The sequence below is a fragment of the Felis catus genome, chromosome E3, assembly GCF_018350175.1.
Source record: "Felis catus isolate Fca126 chromosome E3, F.catus_Fca126_mat1.0, whole genome shotgun sequence".
NCBI classification, from domain to species: domain Eukaryota; kingdom Metazoa; phylum Chordata; class Mammalia; order Carnivora; family Felidae; genus Felis; species Felis catus.
In genome coordinates, this window is record NC_058383.1 from 25519167 (window position 1) to 25539279 (window position 20113).

The 20113-nt window shown below is 45.7% G+C and overlaps 1 protein-coding gene and 1 long non-coding RNA gene across 3 annotated transcripts in view; one reads left to right on the forward strand and one right to left on the reverse strand.

Moving 5' to 3' along the window:
- Window positions 1-20113, reverse strand: part of LOC123382521 — a 218455-nt gene that overhangs the window by 64368 nt on the left and 133974 nt on the right. The gene's annotated exons all lie outside the window — the stretch shown is intronic.
- Window positions 3696-20113, forward strand: part of GPR139 (G protein-coupled receptor 139) — a 41634-nt gene continuing 25216 nt past the window's right edge. The window contains exon 1 of the mRNA XM_003998794.4: window positions 3696-4108. Coding sequence (XP_003998843.1) covers window positions 3985-4108 — 124 coding nt within the window. The 5' untranslated portion in view covers window positions 3696-3984. The remainder of the gene's footprint in view (window positions 4109-20113) is intronic.

The window sequence follows — 20113 nt, forward strand, 5'->3', positions numbered from 1 at the left end:
CAGAGGGCCAAGTGTTTCCAGGAAAATGGGAGACTGCATTTTTCTTTATGGAAGTAGAAAATGTACAATAAATAGTTCTGTCTCACGTATGTTTATTTCCTGTCCAGGCTTGTAGGCATTTGAATTTTCAATACCTTCCCCTAACATTATTCATATATTTCTATTACTTATTTATTTATTTAAGGTATCTGACTCTTGATCTCAGCTCAGGTCATGATTTTGCAGTTTCGTGAGTTTAAGCCCTACATCAGGCTCTGTGCTGGCAGCATGGACACTGCTTGGCATTCTCTCTCTCTCCTCTCTCTCTGCCCCTACCCCACTCATGCTGTCTCTCTTTCCCAAAATAAATAAATATACATTAAAAATTTTAAGATTTATTTCTGAACACCCACCTGGCACTAGGTATGTTCTTGGCACTGAGGATACAGCGGATATGGCAAATGAAGTCCCTGCCCTCAAGTCATAGTGCCTGAATTACAGTGTGAGTTTCCTGTTGTATATCTGTCCTTCCACTAAGCAGAAGTGGTTCCAACACCAGCTCTGGAGCCAGACAGCCTTGGACCTAATCCCAGCCAGGTGGCCTTGAGCAACTTACCAAACTTCTCTATACCTTGGTTTCCTCACCTGTAATATTGAGCTAATAGTGTTATTGTGTGCATGTAATGAGTTAAGACACAGCTGTCTCATCATAAACTCCCATATCTTTTATTTCCTACCTCTGTACCTTACGCAGGACTGGCTTCATGGGTAATGTGTCCTGTGCAGCCACACAGAGCCCCATACTTAAAAGGGCTCTCCACTTGGTTTAATGTTCTGCTGTTGCTGCCCCCCAAATTCTTAATTTTTGAACAAGGAGCCCTGTATTTTTATTTTCGTATCAGGCCCTGCAATGATGCAGCCAGTCCTGATCAATACACATTAAATGCTCAGTAAATGTCTGTTGAGAGAATGAATAAGTGAGTGAATTTAGCCAACCACAGTTGATGTTCAAGAACGCCATTATCTTACAGAGCCAGTCAAGTGGCTCAGCCCCTGAGCAAAATTCAACAAACTTCGTTGTTGACTCATCCTGTCCCTTCCCTGGTACTAAAAGCCTGACCCAGGACCTTAAATTTCTTCTCATCTAACCCACCCATTTCCTAGGAAACTTTGACCTTGACAGGCTGCCAGAGTTCTCAATGGAACCAGCAGTGAACCCCATCCCATTCTCCATTCTCCAGATCAGAGTCTGCACGGTTTCTACCTCTCTACTCCCTCTCTTCCTGCTCAGCATCCCTGGAATAAGATGCACCTGGTTTCCTTCATCCCATTTTACAGATGGGGAAATAGAGGCTCAGTAAAAATAAGGTCCATCAAGATTCTCCATGCAGCCCTGCTCCTTTGCCTAGCCAAGTTTCTAGTTTTATAGTTTCTAACAAGATCTCCAGAACCAAATCACACAAATTATTTTTATAGTGGTTAATCAGACTTGATAATTACATGCTAAATCTGAGACTGAGCCCCACAACCCTAACAGTATCCCATGTTCTGACACTCTGGCCTGCAAAGACAAGCAAAGCAAAGATAAACTCATCTCCCCATGCCCTGCCTGCCCTAAGTCAGCAGGTGCTGGGGCCTTTCATTCTCTCAATGTTTAATGAGAATCTGCAACATGCAGGCACCATGTAGAAGCTGGTGATGGAACTGTGAACAAAACAGACAAAAGTCCCTGATTCTCTAAGAGGGGAAACAGATAAGAAACAAACTAATTCAATAAACTGTATATGGTATGACCATGGTACTAAGCACGATGGAGAAAAATTAAGCAGGGGAGGGGCAGAGGAAGTGAGCATTTGGGAGGGTAGGAGTGGAGATTTCAATTTTAAATAGGACTGATTGGGAAAGACTTGAAGAAAGTGAAGAAGCTGGTTAATACAGCTTTCTGGAGAAAGAGCATTGCAGGCAGAAGGAACAGACTGTGCAAAGCCCTGAGGCATTATCCCTGACTCATAATGTTGAGAGATACCTGAATAGACTGGAGCACTTAGCCAAACCATACACACTCCCCCTCCCAGCCCCAGCTTCTCATCTCAGTTTTGTTGCCTATAGACAAATCTAATCTATAGGGTTTTGAACCATTAGGTATTCAATTTCTGCAATGGTACTACTTTCTTTATCAACACAGTGGGGTTTTCATTTTGTCTTTGTTTGGGGTAGTCACATTTAAATGAAAGAGTTCACAACAAAATTTCAATATCCAACTTGGCTTGAGATATCAGACCTGTGCTCACTGGGCCCACATGACTCTTTGTAATAATCTGTCCCTTCAGGGGGCATAAGCCCCCCTATTCACCACAAACCCAGCCAGAATGCCTCCCTTATGCAGAATGCCTGGCCCTGAATGCATTGTGGTTTACCACCAGCCCCACCCCCAACGCCTGCCTTGGAAAGCCCCTAACAATGATGGAGATTGGACACATGCCCCTTGCTGGGCATGAGGAGCAGGGGTCTCCTCCACCTTGGGAGACTGAAAGAGGCTGGGGAGATCCCTGTCAGTTCCTTCTCCCCAGGAATAGATAGATGTGAGTGGGGAGGGGCTGGGAAGCCAAGAGAGAGGTCTAAGGCTTCTCTGAGCTCATCACATGCTCTTGCATTGATCCCTCTGGAAATGCTTCTCCTCCTATTCCTGCAGAACCTAATTCTCACACAAGCTGTCTTGAGCCCTGATTTCTCCCCCTGCCCAAATCTGTTGTGGCCTCTAGAAGAGCTACACTAGGAACTGTCCACCCTCCTACACTCAAGAAAAAGGAGGGTGTCTATGCACCAAAAATTTCCAAGATTGCCTAGGTCCCACCTGTTTACCTCTCCTATGCTTCACTCAACTTTCAAACTAGACCACCCTCAAATGACACCCACGTGAATTTGTATGTGTTTGAGTTGTCACGTGAGTGGGGTCTTTGTGCATGTTGATTAGGGTGCTCCTGTGTTTTCACGTGTCTTGCTGAGGGATGAGAGGCCTCCGCGTGCCTGTGAGTGTGTGTGTATGTGTGTGCGCGCCCGCATAACCGGGTATTGTGTGTCTTTGTGTGAGCGTGGGTGAGTCTGTGTGTGAGTGGTTGCAACATCTTTACTCCCGACAGAAGGTCTTTGCGGCACACTTCTCTCAGCCAGCCTGCATCCTCTTCAAAGGCACTCCAGCTCAGGGACAGTCCACCTCTGGCCTTCCCCAGAATCAACACACGCATTGAGATGCACGCACACTTCCTTTCAAGCGCTGTTCCTTTGGCCCAAGAGAACCGACAAACCTTGAGCATCCTCGCTCCGACAGCCTCCTCCCCACCCCCCAACCCCACCCTCCGATGCCCTGGCTGAAGGATCCTCTACATGGAGATGGACTCAGAGCACTGGCAACGGGGAAGAAAAGTGACTGGGAGGAGAATCGAGCAAGGCAAACTGAGGACACGCTGAAGGAGTACGGAGCCAGAGCCGCTGCGGGGAAGCAGGTCCCACCCACACCACGCCCCTCCCGCAGAGGGATAGCTTGTTCCCACCCCGGTCTTCCTCTGGGGTTTCCAGGTCTCACTCTTCTCAAACTGGAGCTGTGAGAGGCAGCTGGGACCCCCTCCTCCCATGCATCCCCCTCGCCCCACCATCCGCGTCCAGGCAGCTGCTGATTGGCTGCGGAGAGCAGCGCCCCAGCTCCCCGTCTCCGAGGCGGGAGCGGAGCGGGTCCGAGGTGGGAGGCGCACGAACCGGCTCTGGGAGCCCCTCCCAAGTCCCTGTGCCCAGCGCCCTGTGCCCTACGCGACGGCCGTGCCAGGACTCCAGGAGGGCAGGTGTAGAGGGAGCAAAGGGGACCACGGCCAAAGGTAGAAGCAAGTCCTGCAGAAAGAAAGGCGCTGCTGCTCCGGCTGCTGCCTCCGCCACTGCCGCCACCACCGAACCAGCGTCCAGAGCGGGGCTGGCAGGCCAGGCACGGAGACGAGAGGAGCGAGGGGCGAGCTCATGGAGCACACGCACGCCCACCTCGTAGCCAACAGCTCGTTGTCCTGGTCCCCCGGCTCGACCTGCGGCTTGGGCTTCGTGCCCGTGGTTTATTACAGCCTCTTGCTGTGCCTCGGTTTACCAGGTGAGGAGCGTGGGGGAGAGGGAGGAAGCCGGGACCCCCGAATGCGGATTCACCCTGTCTAGAACCCCCAGGCCTAGACATCCTCGGCGCGTGATCCCTGGCGCCCCTTCTGAAAAAGTTTAAGCCTAAGGGCAACAGCGGACATTTCCAGACTGGGGAGAAAGGAAGTTGCTGTGCCTGTCAGGGACTCGTGTGTGTGTGTGTGTGTGTGTGTGTGTGTGTGCGCGCGCGCGCGCGCGCGTGCGCGTCTCGAGCGTGTGTGGCAGGTGATGGGCATGGTGTATGTGTTGGTGTGAGTGTGCGCGTGGATTCTAGTATTTGCATGAGCATATGAAGCGATCCGCGTCCCTGAAGGTGTCCAGTGGGGGCTGTGTGACTTGACCGCACTTCCCCACAGCTTTCTGGGGTTTCACTTCTCTTGTGGCCCCCCCCCACATCCACTCCAGCCTGAGAAAACCTCTGCCCCCTCCCCCACCGCGCGTGTCACCCCTGATTGGAGGTGAAGCCAGAGGTTCTGATGTCCAGCACTCTTTCTCTGGGGCTGCTGGGATGGAGCAAAGGATGAGCCCCTGTGACCCCTAAGCGAGGAAGGGGTCTCCAGGGAGGCTAGGAAGAGTCTGGGTGGGTCTGGGACCATGCCTTGGCCAGGGTAAGGGTCCAGAGACACCCACAGGCTTCAGAAGCCACCACTTCAGGGGGTCACAGTCTCCTTGAGGACATGCCTTGCCCCCTGGCTTTGCTTCCCTGTCCATCCATTCCGGGCAGCTGATGACCGCTGCGGATGTCTGGCTGGTCCCACATCTTAACGTCCTCTCCAAAGAGTGACTGAGACTTCTGCTGAATTCCTGAAGAGAGCTGGGCTGCTGGGGGCTGGGGGTGCTTGCTGTTTGTGAGAGAGGGGGAGGGGGTACCTGGGGTTCCTGGGGCTCCAGCTTGAGATAACCCCTTCTTCCAGATAGTCTCTGAGACGGTCTGTGTGGCAGAAAGATTCCTAAAGATCACTTGCAAGCAGACAAGAGAGGGACAAAAGGAAACAGAAAGAAAAAAAATCCAGCATACAGCCTAGAATCACAACATCATCTACCCTGCCATTCCGCATCCTGGGAACTTGGGAGCTGGATTTCTGAAAGCCTTGTTGACATTTCCTTTTCAAAACATTCAACTTGGTGGTCAGGGCCCCTGATAAGGTTGTTTATATAAATTACCCCTCCCAAATTTTGGAAGGAATGAGAAAGCATAAGTTTACAATCACCAAGCCTCTCTCCCAGCGAGTGATGAGGTTTTTATTACTAACTAATCGTTCTGGCTGCCCTGGGAGAGACACTCAGCCTCTGATTCACCCTGCTGGGGCAGCAGCACGTGTCCTATAATTACCTTGAGCAGGAATTGATTTGTCCAGTCCCCACCTCCCCATCAGCCCCCCCGAGCCTCTCCCAGAGCTCTCTTTTAGGGAGTGAGTTTTTGAGGAGGTTGGTTATTGGTGACACTTGCTGAACCAGAGAAGTGATAGCTGCCCCTTTTCCCTTCGGCTCTCACATCAGAATGTCTGACCCCTCCGCCTTCAACCCTCCATCTCCTCTGCTGACTAAAGAAGCTACTGTCTCAGGCTTTCCTTCTGAAAACACTTTAAGGGACAGAGACATAAAGACGGGGAGGCTCCAAGGGCCCAGAGCAGGGACATGAAGATGAGTAGAACAGGGGAAAGCTCAGACCTTCAAACACCTCAAGGTGGAAAACAAGATACCTCACATCTTTACAGCATAACTCCTATGCCAGACATGGCCTTCCTGACCCATAGCATTGGCACCTATTGTGTGCCAAGCAGTCCTAGGCACAGGCTCATCATGGCTGAGCCCAGGGTTAGGAGACAAAGAGAGAGGGATTAGGATGAGAACTTGGAAGGCACTGATAGGTTCTTATGCTCCACTAAAAGCTGTGACCACCTACTGTGTGTCAAGTGCTAAAGAGGTGCCTAGAGGATTCAAGGAGCTCACAAGTGGAGCTTGTGGTGGATGCAGAAGGACCAAGCATTCTGGAAAAGGATGATTGAAGAGGGCAGGCCTGCAGGAAGATGATAGGTTGATAAGTGTTTTGTTAATTGCTTGCAAGGTGGTTCAGAAGGTGAAATCCTTAAGTCATTCTCTTAGAACCATAAGGGCAGGCAAGTATGTCCTAGTGACTAAGAATGCAGACTGTAGAATGAAGCAGAGCTGGTTGTTAACATGTGGACCTTCTGTGTTTCTGTGCCTCCGTTTCCACATCTGTAAAACAGGCATTAGGACAGCAGCCACCTCCCGGAATGATGGCAAGAAGGAAAGACGTTGATGGAGATGATGGTGCAGGTTAAGCGCTCAGCTCAGTGCCTGACACACCACACACTGACTGATTGCTGCTGTGACACTGCAGTTGTGGTCATCATGAAGCTGATCTGGTTGTAAGGAGGGGGACTGCGTGGCATGGGAGTCAGAGAAGGGACTGGGAGCACACAAGAAAAGCACTTAGCTCAGCGCCTGAGCTCACTACAGTATTCCCCTCCCCACCCCCAGCTACCGGCAATTAGCAAACCCTCATTACCCTGCTACTGACCAGGATGCACAGCTATGCTGAGTGTGAAGTAACAGACCACAGAGCTTGGTCATATTGTTGAAAACTGAGATTTTAATTGAATCACTTTTCCTGGCAGTGAACTCACCCCCATTTCCAAATTCTCACAGTGATTGGAAACTGAGGGGTGGATGAGGAGTGGCTGTTTGGCAACAAGGGAGCTAGTGACTAGGAGAAAGCACAGATGTTTCTTACCTCCTTCAGTATCTAGACTAAAAGGAAGAGCTTGAGAAAAGCCATGTGGTCCAATCCCCTGCCTCTAGGAATCACCTCAGTCTAACTTAACTGCTTTGGAGTGGGACCTGGGGGTCCTAATATGAAGTATGGGCACAGCTCTGCCACTTAAGAATTCTTAACATTTCTGTACCACAAATTACCCCACTTGTAAAATGGGGGTAACAGCACTACCAACTACCCACACAGATAATGTATATTAAATAAGATCATCCATATAAAAATGGCTAAGTACAGTGCCTGGACTGAGGAAAACACTTGTTAGTGCCTTCTCTGCACGGGATCTTTTTCTATGCTAAATGCTTAGATTATTGCACTTAATCTTCACCACATCCCTGTGACCTGTACATGTCCCTGAACCCATTTTACAGATGAGCAAACTGAGATTCTGAGAAATGGAGCAACCTGTCCACAGTCACACAATCAAACCAGTATGTAAACACCTGCTCTTTCCATTGTACCACGGTGCCTTCATTATTGCCAGGAAGTTCTTCTAACGAACCCCAGTCCTTTATGCTGTGTACTCAGTGGAGAACATTGGTGTGTCCCAGCTGTTCCTAAAACTATGTCTCTTTTCTCTTCCTTTTAAGTAAGCAAGATGTTTCTAGCTTTTCCAAATGCATACAATAAGCCAGTAAAGCTAACAAGGTACAGTTGGGGACCCTGATGGGGCCAAATGGGACAAGACAGTCCAAAGCAGAAGGCAGTACAGGAAGAAGAGATGAGCCTGATGCCTGAGGGAAGAGAGTGGCAGGGAGGACGGGTGAGCCTGGCTGATAAGGAAGGAGCAGCACGAAATTAAACTGAGATATGAAAGATATTTTTTTAAATTTTACCTTCTAAAAGGCACCAGGGATGTTACGGGAGACAAGGTAAGGAAGACGATAGCCTGACACCACACACAGCCCAGCAGATAGGAGCATTTCTGGAACTGCCATGTGAGGATGGTAATACCTGCCTGTGAGGATCAGTGCACAATGAAGGAGATGATGAGTCTGTCACCTGTCAGATAGTGCTTTGACACATGGTGGTTACAGTTGCTGCTAACAAGAGGTGAGAAAATGGTGACTAGCAAGCTGGACTGAGCCCTCAGATGCATTCTCTTTTGAGAACCTATAAACATCTTTTAAGAAAATATAGTAAACAGGTTAACAGTACAAGGTCTGGAGTTAGACCTCTGGGGTTTGAGTCCTGGCTTTGCTATTTATATGCTGTGTAACTTTAGGCAAGTGACTTTACTCTCTGCCTCAGTTTCCCCATCTGTAAAATTGGATGATGATAATAATGGCACATACCTCATAGAGTTGCTGTGAAAATTCAGTGGGTTATATATTTAACACAATGTCTGCCACACAGTAAGCACTCCATAAGTCATATTTTTCATCATTTAAAAATTAGGAAAATTAGGGGCGCCTGGGTGGCGCAGTCGGTTAAGCGTCCGACTTCAGCCAGGTCACGATCTCGCGGTCCGTGAGTTCGAGCCCCGCGTCGGGCTCTGGGCTGATGGCTCAGAGCCTGGAGCCTGTTTCCGTTTCTGTGTCTCCCTCTCTCTCTGCCCCTCGCCCGTTCATGCTCTGTCTCTCTCTGTCCCAAAAATAAATAAACGTTGAAAAAAAAAATTAAAAAAAAAAAAATTAGGAAAATTAGGGACACCTCGGTGGCTCAGTCGGTTAAGCGTCTGACTTCAGCTCAGGCCATGATCTCACGGTCGTGAGTTCAAGACCCGCGTCGGGGTCTGGGCTGATGGCTCAGAGCCTGGAGCCTGCTTCCAATTCTGTGTCTCCCTCTCTCTCTGCCCCTCCCCTGTTCATGCTCTGTCTCTCTCTGTCTCAAAAATAAATAAAAACGGTAAAAAAAAATTAAAAAAAAATTAGGAAAATTAAGGAAAAATTCTCAACTTGTCTTATGACACCAGCTTTACACTAATACCAAAGCAGACAAAGATATTACAAGAAAACTACCAATCAATATTCCCCATGAACAAAGACACAAAAGATCCTCAATAAAATATTACCAAATCTAACTCAGGAATATATAAGAATGATAAATCAAGATAAAGTTGGGTTTATCCCAGGAATGTAAGGCTGGCTCAACATCTGAAAATCATTCAGTGTGATCCACCATAATAAAAAACCTAAAAAAGGAAATCCATATGATCTTCTCAGTAGATATAAAAAAGTATTTGACAAAATTCAACATCCATTCATGATAAAAATTCATCACACTAGAGAACTTCTTTAACCTGATAAAGGTTATCAATAGGTAACCTATAGCTAACATCACATGTGATGATAAAAGATGGAATGTTTCTCCTCTAAGATCTAGAACAAGGCAAGGAGATCTGTTCTTGCTACTCCAATTCAACATCATACTGGAAGTTCTAGCCAGGAAAGAAAACGAAATAAAAGGTATACTGGAAAGGGGCACCTGGGTGGCTCAGTCAACTGAGGGTCTGGTTCTTGATTTCAGCTCAGGTCATGATCTCACAGTTTGTGAGTTTGAGCCCCAACTTAGGCTCTGCACTGATGGTGCAGAGCCTGCATGGGATTCTCTCTCTCTGCCCCTCACCCACTTGCACTCTCTCTCAAAATAAATAAACTTAAAAAATTGTTTAAAAAAAGGTATACTAGAAGGAAGAAATTAAACTGTTTCTATTCACAAATGATACAATTACCTTCACAGAAAATCACAAAGACTCCACACAAAAAAAGCTCCTCAGAATAAGTGAGTTCACCATGTTTGCACATGTTGCACCATGTTCACACTGTTAATATGCAAAAACCTACTGTATTTCTATGTATTAGCAATGAACAATTTGAAACTAAAAATTGGAATTAAAAAAATAGATTTCCAACTTTCCTTGAAAAGCCAGAGGAACTAACATTAGGCACATATTCCCAGAAGGTTGGCTGCAGAGGAGGAATGGACTGCTTTCCTATGTAGCTGCTTTTTGGAGACAGAGAGAGAGAGAGAGAGAGAGAGAGAGAGAGAGAGAGCGCCTTAAATAGGCAATGACATTCATATTATTCAAAAACCTAGTAATATAAAAAGGCACACATTGCGAAATCTCCCTCCCATCCATTTCCCCCGCTCACCAATTCCTAAATCCACCCCATCATCACTACTACACAGATAACGAGGGCATCAGTATCTTGGTTTCTTATTTGTTCTTTCAGAGTGTTTTAGTTTATATACAAGCAAGTATGAACAGAGGATCTCAACTCTTCATTTTTTTTTTACTGTTCTCAAAATGAGCACATTATACACACTGTCCTCCATCTTGCTCTTTTTCACTTAATATATTAATCACCCATCATGGTATATTGAAGCTTTTTCATTCTTTTATGAAGCTGCATAGTATTCCATTATATATTTGTACCATAATTTAATGGGTGCCCCTTTCAAAATCACATAGGCACTCTTATGTGAAAGTCCCTATATGCGACACCTCACTGTTCTCTGTAACATGTATGGCCCCTCTTTATGCACATTTGGCCCTAGGATCCCTGTTATAACAGTGGGAGAAAGAGCACTGCATGAGGAGTCCTGGATTCCAGGCTATTCTCTAGCAATAACTCACAGTGTGGGTCTGTCAGAGGCCTGAGAGAGCTGGGCTCTGCTTGTATAGCTCAGTTGGAGACATGGCCCATAAATGGGACACAAGCGTTGACCAGTGAAGTAGCTATGCTGGAGGCTGGCCGGGTTGGCCTTGGGCTGGGGTCCAGAACAGGAGCTTTGTTGTCCTTGCCCCTGCACAATTTCTGTAGTGATCCCATGTGTAATTTCTGCTTTTGAGGTTGTGTATAAAATGCATTGCACTGGAACTGAATGGACATGGATTTGGATCCTGTATCTTACCCATGTTTTGTTGTGTGATCTCAGATATGATACTGTACCTCTGAGTCCCAGTTTTCATTTGTAATAAAATAATCAGCCAAGTTCAGCATTTAAGAAAGAGGTCTCTGATGTTAGACTGAATGGGTTTGAATCCTAGCTTCCCTACTTACCAGTCTGTGACCTTGGGCCAATTTCTCACCCTCTATGAGTCGCAGCCTCATCAATGAGGTGGGGCCATACTAATACCTATCTCATAGGGTTGTTGTGAGGATTAAATGAAAATGTAAAAATACTTAGCACCATTCTTGGCACATGTTTGCTCTTGTATAGAGTAAGAGTTCAGTAAGTGTTATTAACCTTCTGTGCCCTGCATTGTTACTGTGGTGATCCAAAATAAAATATGCAAAGGCTTCTCACAATCCCTCAAACATTGTAGGAGCTCAATAAAGAGTACCTGGTGTTGTTTTTATTGTTTAACATGTCAACAAGCCTTGTTGACCAAGGTCTTTCCCATACAATTCCACTCAGAGTGCACCCACCAGGAATGAAACTCCTTGCCCTGGAAAACTAAGAAAGAATTATCCAATGGATTAAACAATCAATTCCATCATAAGCCTAAGGAATTTGTACCTCTCAAAGAGTTGCCTGTGGTTCAGTGAAACCTCCAGAAATACCATCAGTCCAGAACATGAAACCTTCTTCAGCTAAAGTTGATAAAGGGACTGACAAGCACCCAGAAGAGTGCCCTGCATTCTGCAGCCAGGATCATAAACAGAAGTGATGCAGGGAGGTGAACACAGATCCTGCCACTGAACCTCCATGTGATCTGAACTGTGTGGGCAATGCTGATAGGGGATGCTAGCCCTGCACAGGGTGCCATGAAACGCTGGGGGCAGGGAAGGGCAGGTGTCTTGAATTCAAATACTTGCTAGAGGCAGTCAGATAGCATAAACAAAGTGGCCCAGTTTTAAGAAATATTTCACTTACCCAAAGAATCATCCTTCCCTGCTATTTTTCTGAAAACATGTGGCCCTTTGGGTCTCTCTAATCTTCCCTCAGTGATAGAGACGTATGTACCAAAACCACTGCACTCTCCTCTTAACAACTGCTAGCACGTTTGTTGCACTTACTATGTACTAGGGATTCTTCAAAGCATTTTACAGGCACTAGCTCATTTAATTCCCACAATGACCCTTTGAGGTGTGCATACTTATCATGCCCATTTTTCAGATGAGAATGATGAGATGCCCATGGTCACAAAGCTAGAAATCAACAGAGTGATACTCATTACTGCTATCCAGCTTTATGATAAGAAAATGGCAACACACACACAATGACAGCTGACAAGCAACACTTGGACTAGATCACTAGGGACAGGGGTAACAAACAATAGGGAGGAGAGGGGAGGAGTAAGGACTGGAGGAGGTTACAAAGTACCATCACCACTCAGCTCTCTAGCCAATGCAGTGTTGCCAAATTCTTCCAAAAATCTACAAATCTAGATTTTTATACGAAATATCCTAATGTTTCAATGTTGGCAACTAATTCAAAAATTTTAAAAAACACTGTGCGAGCCAGCACTGCATGAGCCAAACCAAACATATCTTCAGGCTTGATACAGCCCACCAGGCTGCCAATTCACAAACTCCAGAGTGGGTAAAGCTTTAAGAGGTACCAAGAAATGCCAACACAGTGCACAGTGTGTGGAGAATAAAAACAAGAAGCTAGGGGGAGGAGTAAGGAATAAAAGAGAGGGAGACCCAAAGAAACACATGACTAAAAAAAAAAAAAAAGCATGCCAACTCAGGAAACCAGGGGTTTGGCATGACTAGAAGAAAGGGTTCCAAGTAGTACCACAAATTGCATGTTGACAATGTCCTGGAACACAAATCCCCCATTTTTTTTTTGTAAATGGGAAGAGCCCTTAGAACCCGACAGCATGGTGGATTAGGATGTGGGTTCATGGTCTCCCACTGACCTGGATTCAAGTTCCAGCCTTGTGACTTCCTAGTGGCAGGGCTCTGGCAAGTTGCTTAAACCTCTCTGAGAGTCAGTGATCGTCTCTGCAGAATGGGTATAACAGTGCCTTTTTCACAGGGTGTATGTACAGACAAAATGAAGCAATTCATGGCTAGCAGGGGTCCCAATGTCTGCCACTCCATGGCTGCTGTTTTTTAATCAATGTCAGCACCATCATTTTATAACATGAGGAAACTGACACCTTAGCCAATGTCACAGAGCTAGGAATGGCAGAATCTAAACCAGAACTTAACTTTTCCAACTTTAATTTAGTTCCCTTTTTATAAAATCACACTGCTAGTGATTTCTTGAGGAAGCAAAGTGATAGGAGTAAAGGAGAAACAGGCTGTGGAATTTTAGAACTCAGAGTAATCATCTAGATTTGGGGGCATTTTGTTGTTGTTATTGTTGTTTTATGTAGGATTATTTTAGGTGGCACAAAACTGCATCATTATTTAATCCCTTTTCACTTTTCTCAACCTTTCTGATTCTATCAAAGGGAAAGTCTCATCTTGGTGCTAGTATGTCTTTAACACCTTTTCACGTGTGCTAAACCTCCCTTATTAACAGACACAGAGCAGGCCTAGAGCTCGGCCTTGGGAAGCAGCAGTATCTAGCTAAAATTTAATGTCACCCTTGCACTGTCATTATATTTATGTTTAAGGCTATCTTCTGTTTACAACAGGGAGGTGGGTTTGGGATTCAGGGTTGCTATATATGCTGTCCAATATAGTAACCACCAGCCTCACATGGCTATTGAGCACTTGACATTTGAGTAGCACAACTGAGGAACTGATTTTTTCATTCAATTTCATTTCAATTCATTTACAATTAAGACCTGATACTTGATTCAGTTATTGGACAATAACTGTATATTGGAACAACTTGGGTATGTGAATCTACTCTGAAATTTTCAACTGTATATTTTATGACATCTAAACAGAAATCAGGATTTCCACTGAAAAATTTAGCATCCTTAGAGAAATGTGCTCAGAATGTAAAATACATGCCAGACTTCGGACATTTAGTATGAAAAAAAATTAAATATCTCATTAATAATTTATATTGATTACATTTTTGGATGAACACAGTTAAATAAAATATATTTTTAAAATTAATTTCACCCGTTTCTTATTTTGTTAATGTGGCTGCTAGAAAAATCAAGATTGCATATGTGGTTCACATTACATTTATATTGGACAGCAGTATTGTATAAAGTTTAATTCAGGGGGGAAAAGACAAGTCACTTTAAAACAAAATGTTAATAATAGCACAGAGGACACAAGAATATGGCAAAAATCATAATATTGGTGGCCAATCACTAAAATCTGGGGAGCCCTGATATAGTACAATGCTCTTAATACAAAAACTGAAACCCTGGAGAGGACAAGAAATTTCCCCAAGGTTACACAGCTAATCAGGTGTGATCTTGACCCCAAATCTTCTAGATTCTGAATCCAGTGTGCTTTGGCCATTGCAACAGCCCTACCATCTGTCCCCCACCAAGAGAAATGTAAGGAAAGGGGGTTGGGGCATGGGGAGGATGTGGCTACCTTGAATCCCATTGGTATTCAAAAGGAGAGGACTTCTAAGTATGGATAACCCAGGATCTTTGCTTTTCTATCAAGTGAAGCTGAATGACTTGGGCTCCTCTTTTTTTTTTTTTTTTTTTAATTTTTTTTTTCAACGTTTATTTATTTTTGGGACAGAGAGAGACAGAGCATGAACGGGGGAGGGGCAGAGAGAGAGAGGGAGACACAGAATCGGAAACAGGCTCCAGGCTCCGAGCCATCAGCCCAGAGCCTGACGCGGGGCTCGAACTCCCAGACCGCGAGATCGTGACCTGGCTGAAGTCGGACGCTTAACCGACTGTGCCACCCAGGCGCCCCAACTTGGGCTCCTCTTGAGTAAAAGTCATGACCAGCCGAACTACAGTGACAGTTGTGACTTTCAACCCAAATACATGTTTTCATTTTGTCCCATGGCAAAGAAGGATGAGACAAGAAACCAGAAAGCACAATTAGGCAAATGAATCTGCATTTTTTAAAAAATTTTTTTAACATTTATGTATTATTGAGAGACAGAAAGAGACAGAGCATGAGCATGGAGGGGCAGAGAGAGGGGAAAACACAGAATGTGAAGCAGGCTCCAGGCTCCGAGCTGTCAGCACAGAGCCCAACGCGGGGCTCGAACTCACGAACCATAAGATCATGACCTAAGCCGAAGTCAGACACTTAACCGACTGAGCCACCCAGGAGCCCCTGAATCTGCATTTATCGATTCACTTATCCCTCCCTCTCTCCTTCCATCCATCTATCCATGTGCCTCGCATTGCCAAGTAGGCTCATGGCAAGTCTGTGGTAGGCTCATGGCAAGTCTAAAAAGACCCATTCGATGTCTGCATGTTCGTGTGGGGAAGACCAGCATGATCAGAAGCCTGAATAAATGTAAATAGTCCCATGTGAGAAGAACATGAAGGAGAGGCACAGGGTGATAAGAGAGCTTTTTGTGGGGGGACTTGCCCAGTGGGGAAGACCCAGAACCTGAAGACTGAGGAAGGAAAGAATGGAAAGAAGAGGCAAGGGGGACAGGCTTCACGATGACTCTTAGGCAAGAGAGGACTGGTGCACCATATAGGAACAAAAAGAGGACAAGTCTGGAGTGCCAAAAGGTGGTCTGAGGACAGGAGGAAAACAAGGCATGAGATGTAAGCAGAGGAAACAGGAAATCAGAGCTTTACAGAAACCACACAAAGTGACCCTGAATTGGGAGAACACATTCTACAGTGTTGACTCCTTTTGACTTCTGGTATTAACCAATGATTTCTTTTCTTTCCCCCTTTGTTTACCAGAATATTTGGCAGTTGAAGACCTGGGGCAATTGCTTTTCCACCACAGACATTTCTTATCATTTACAGCTAAGTGCAGGGAAAACTATCTACCACATGACTTCACAGGAGGGACTATCCACAGACCCACACAGAGAGACGTGCGCGCGCACACACACACACACACACACACACACACACACACAGAGATGCATGCATGCGCATGTGCACACACATACACAGATGTGTGCACACAAACATACATAGGCATATACAAAGACACCACATAGACACACAGATGCGCAGACATGCAAACACACAGACATACACCCACAGGGATACACACACAGAGACATGCATACACATACACACACACACACACACACACACACACACACACACACACCCTCTCTCTCTCCTCCCACAGTCAAAGGTATAGAATGGTCTGGTCCTTGCTATAGCCTTTTGCTGTTAGCATTCTGGACCTCACCACCATGGTTCAGCTCCATAGAGCTGCTGACAAGAACCATCATCTGCCTCTTGAACGAAAAGCAGTGGCCTCCCTGGAAGGTAGCAGAATGGAGCAGTAACTGGAGAGAGAACTCAAGAGGGGCTGGTGCTATGAAAAGGGTAGAGATGGGCATTCCTTAAAGGAATCACAGGCCCACATTCTTAACCCTCACAGAGCCTGGCTTCCACATCATGTCCACCCTCCACACCCAGGACCCTTCCAGAACACCACCTGTCCCGGCTGAAAGGCTGAACACCACCTTTCCTATCAGGAAAGTAACACTGGCTTAGGAATTAGGCACACCTGGGGGTTTGAATCCCAGCACTGCAACTTTGCTAACTGTGAGGTCTTGAGCAGGTAATTTACCCTTCTTGGAGCCTCAGTTTCCTCATCTGAGAATGGGGGTGATAACAACTTTATTTGGCATATATGTGGCACTCCTTTCATATGCCAGGCACCTATGTAGGCACTGGAGGAAAAATAAAGAAAGTCTGCACAGGTATACATTCTACCAGGGAGACAAGTGGTAAACAAATAAACAAATGCATACACAACACTCTTTGAGATATTGATACATGCTATCAAGAAAACAACGTGGTAAGGAGATAGGGAACTATATTAGATAGGGTGGTCAGGAAGGGGCTCTCCAAAGAGTTGATGTCCAGAATGACACTGGAATGATGAGAAGGAGCCAGCCACAGGAAACACAGGGGAAGGACATGCCAGGCAGAGGGGCCCCACAGGGTAAAGGCTCAGAGGTGGGAAGGAGGTGGAGTGAGGGCAGACTTGTGTGGCTGGAATACAATGAACAAGAGGGAGAGTGGCAGGAGATGAGGGGAAGAGGCGGACACTGGCTGGATTGTGGGGCCTTTTGGTCCACAGTGAGGAATCTGGATTTGCAAGAAGAGACCAGAGCCTTTTAAGCAGGTGATATGACCTAATTTGAGTTTTTCAAAGGTCTCTCTGGCTGCTGTGAAAAAAACAAATGGAAGGTGGTTTAGGAGGAAAGCTCCTTTTCTTAGGAAAGAAGAGGAAGCTGTTGCAGTGTGAACGACCTCTGGTTTCCAGTAGGAGAGAGTGCGCAATACCTGTAGAGTGGCCAACACAGTGCCCGGCACACAGTAGGAGTGTGGGTCAAGGGTCATGTTCACAGACGCTCCAATCCTACTCCCACCCCATCCACCATCACCTCGGTCTCCAAGTGAAACAGCATCAGACATGTGAAGTGAGCAAACTAACAATGTCCTCAGACATCAAGGACATCTGTGCCTGGCTCTCCAGGCACCATGGCAAAGCGCCCGCAGCACAACAGAGAGCTATCATCTTGGTTGTGGCAGTGGGCAAGTCCTGCTAATGATCCAGCTGTCAATTGCAGAGTCCTGAACAGAGAGAAAGCAAGTGTCTGGACAAGAAGAAAAGGGTCACCTTCAGCACTGTCATTTGACAAATGAACAGGATTGAGTTCTGGCTGGCATGGTAGAGAGACATTATCATCGTGACTGCATTCAGTTCTAATGACCCAAGGTATTACAGGAAGAAGGGAGTAATGCCCCCAGGATTGAGGTGGAGACTCCAAGGACATCCTGAAAATGGGAAGAGAATGCTCATGGAAGAGGAAAGAAAATGGTAGTTTGCCTCTTGGATCTTCTCAGCATTAGACCTTCTGGCCAGAAGAGAATGGCTCTAAGAAATAAGAGGATTTTTTTTCCTTAATCACTATCAGTACTGAATAATTTCCTCAAAATGCTATTCAGATACATGCTGGTTAATACCTTTCTCAACCACCCTCATATAACCTCCTGAAGAGGCCTGGACCGGGGGTCATAGCCAGCCAACAGCCAACAACCAACCAGAAACTCAGACCCCTTGGAATGTGAAAAAAGCCTGTGAAAGGTCTTCTTAAAAGGCAGCACCATGCCTATTAACACTCAGAGGCAATCTCTTAAAAATTCAGGTTTCTCATGAGTCTTGGAAAATTTCAAAGGCTGGAAAAACTGAGCTTTCCCTGTCACTAAGTGCCTAGAACCAAGTAGCCACAGCCTTCTTTAGGTGGCACTTGTGCTACCCAGTTCATCGGGGTTATGGTGCCCCAGCACAAAGATTTTACACACACACACACACACACACACACACACACACACACACACACACACACACACACCTGGCCTGTTTCTCTCACTTCTGTTCCCTACCTTGCTCCTATAGGATTTTAAATTTACTGTCTTACTGTCTAAAGCTTAACACATACGTACATATATCCCATATCCATTTATACCACCACACTTTTAGCCGCATCTATGCTTTCCAACCACACTATATGCTTTCCTGCAAGAAGGGAAGTTGGTGAAAACCTGGGTTTGAGATCCACTGGACTTTCCAGCTGTGTGCAATTAGCTTCCCTGAATGTCTATTTCCATATCTGTAAAATGAGGATTAGTAACAAGGATGCACCCCTTGTTGAGGGGAATACACAAGACAATGTACCTGGCACATGGTAGGTTTTTAATAGAGGATTTTTTTTCTTAAGACTGACAAGGATTTCCTATCAAATCCTCGCCTGGACTCCTTAGGCTATGTTAAAGATCCGGCTCCATTACATGAGGCCAGATTTCTTTTCATTTCATACTTTGTGCCAGGAATTCTAGGGGATAAAGATGAGCGAAAGACAAAGATAAACATGGCATGGCCCTTGCCCTTAAAGAATTCACAGTCTAGATGGGTAGAAAAGCAAGTCAATAATCATAATGTGATATGACAAGTTCTACAACAGGGGTGAGGGTGAAGCATTTAAATTCCTGTGGGACCTCAAACTTATCTTTGCCTAAGGGCATCGAAAAATGCAGACTTAGGCTTTGAACTAACCATGCCAATAGGCATGGGATCTGAGTCATCTCCATGATGACAGTACCCTCTGGGGGGCCTTGGCACATGATAGGGGGCTTAGCAATACTGAATGGATAGGTGGGTGGATGCATCACATGAATAGGTGACTGCCTTCTTTATCCCATTAGTGTCATGTCCACACTAACCTTGAAGAGACTGAAGAAAACATCTTGATCACCACTATCATCATCACCACCACCACCCTTTATCAAGCACTTAATCCAAGCCAAGCACTGAATCAAACACATTATTCCACACTGCCTCATTAAACCCCAAAGTAATGCCTGTGAGGTGGTACTTCTATCATCCCCATCTGGTAGATGGGGGAACTGAGGCTCTGAGAAGTAAAATAACCTGCCCAAGGCAATTCAGCTCCTGAGGAGCAGAGCTAAGACAGAGTAGGCCTGTGTATCACTGCTTGCACTCCACTCTTACCACTGGACCTGCTGCAAACATTGGTATTCAGAGCATCAGAAAAGACAAATGCTGTGTCTACAGACCTCTGTCTTGGTTCACCCTCCCAGCCTGGTCTTTGCAGGCATTTAAAGGGACTATGTCCTCCTTCCTGATTGAAGACTCTCCCAGTGTCCCCGTTGCCCTCTCCCCAAGCAGATGGTTTAATTACTTGAAATTATTTTTGAGCAAGGACAGGCAGGTGAATTCCCTCTCCACCTCATACCTAACCTACAAAATGGAAATTGAGCTGCCTTTTTTTTTTAAGAAGCATATTGTGATGAAACAATTTCTGTGAAAACTCTGTGGTCTTCCAAATCCTTCCAAGGTTTCTGTTATCAGCCATAAATGCGCTTAGTTTCAGTCAAGTGCTCAAAATTTCAAATCCAGTTCATGTGGTGAATGTTTATTGACCACCTATTATGTGCCAGGCTCTATTCCTCATGCTTAAAAAGAATCATCGATAACAGCCATTAATGTTAATATAGTGCTGGCCAATATGCAAAGTGAATTAAAATTTACAAAGGGCTTTCTCATCCATTATGAAACTGAAGCTCGGAGGAGTTAAATAGCTTTCTCAAGTTACTACTGGTAGGCCAGGCTGAAAAGCAAAGCTATATCCTATACAAAGCTGTCA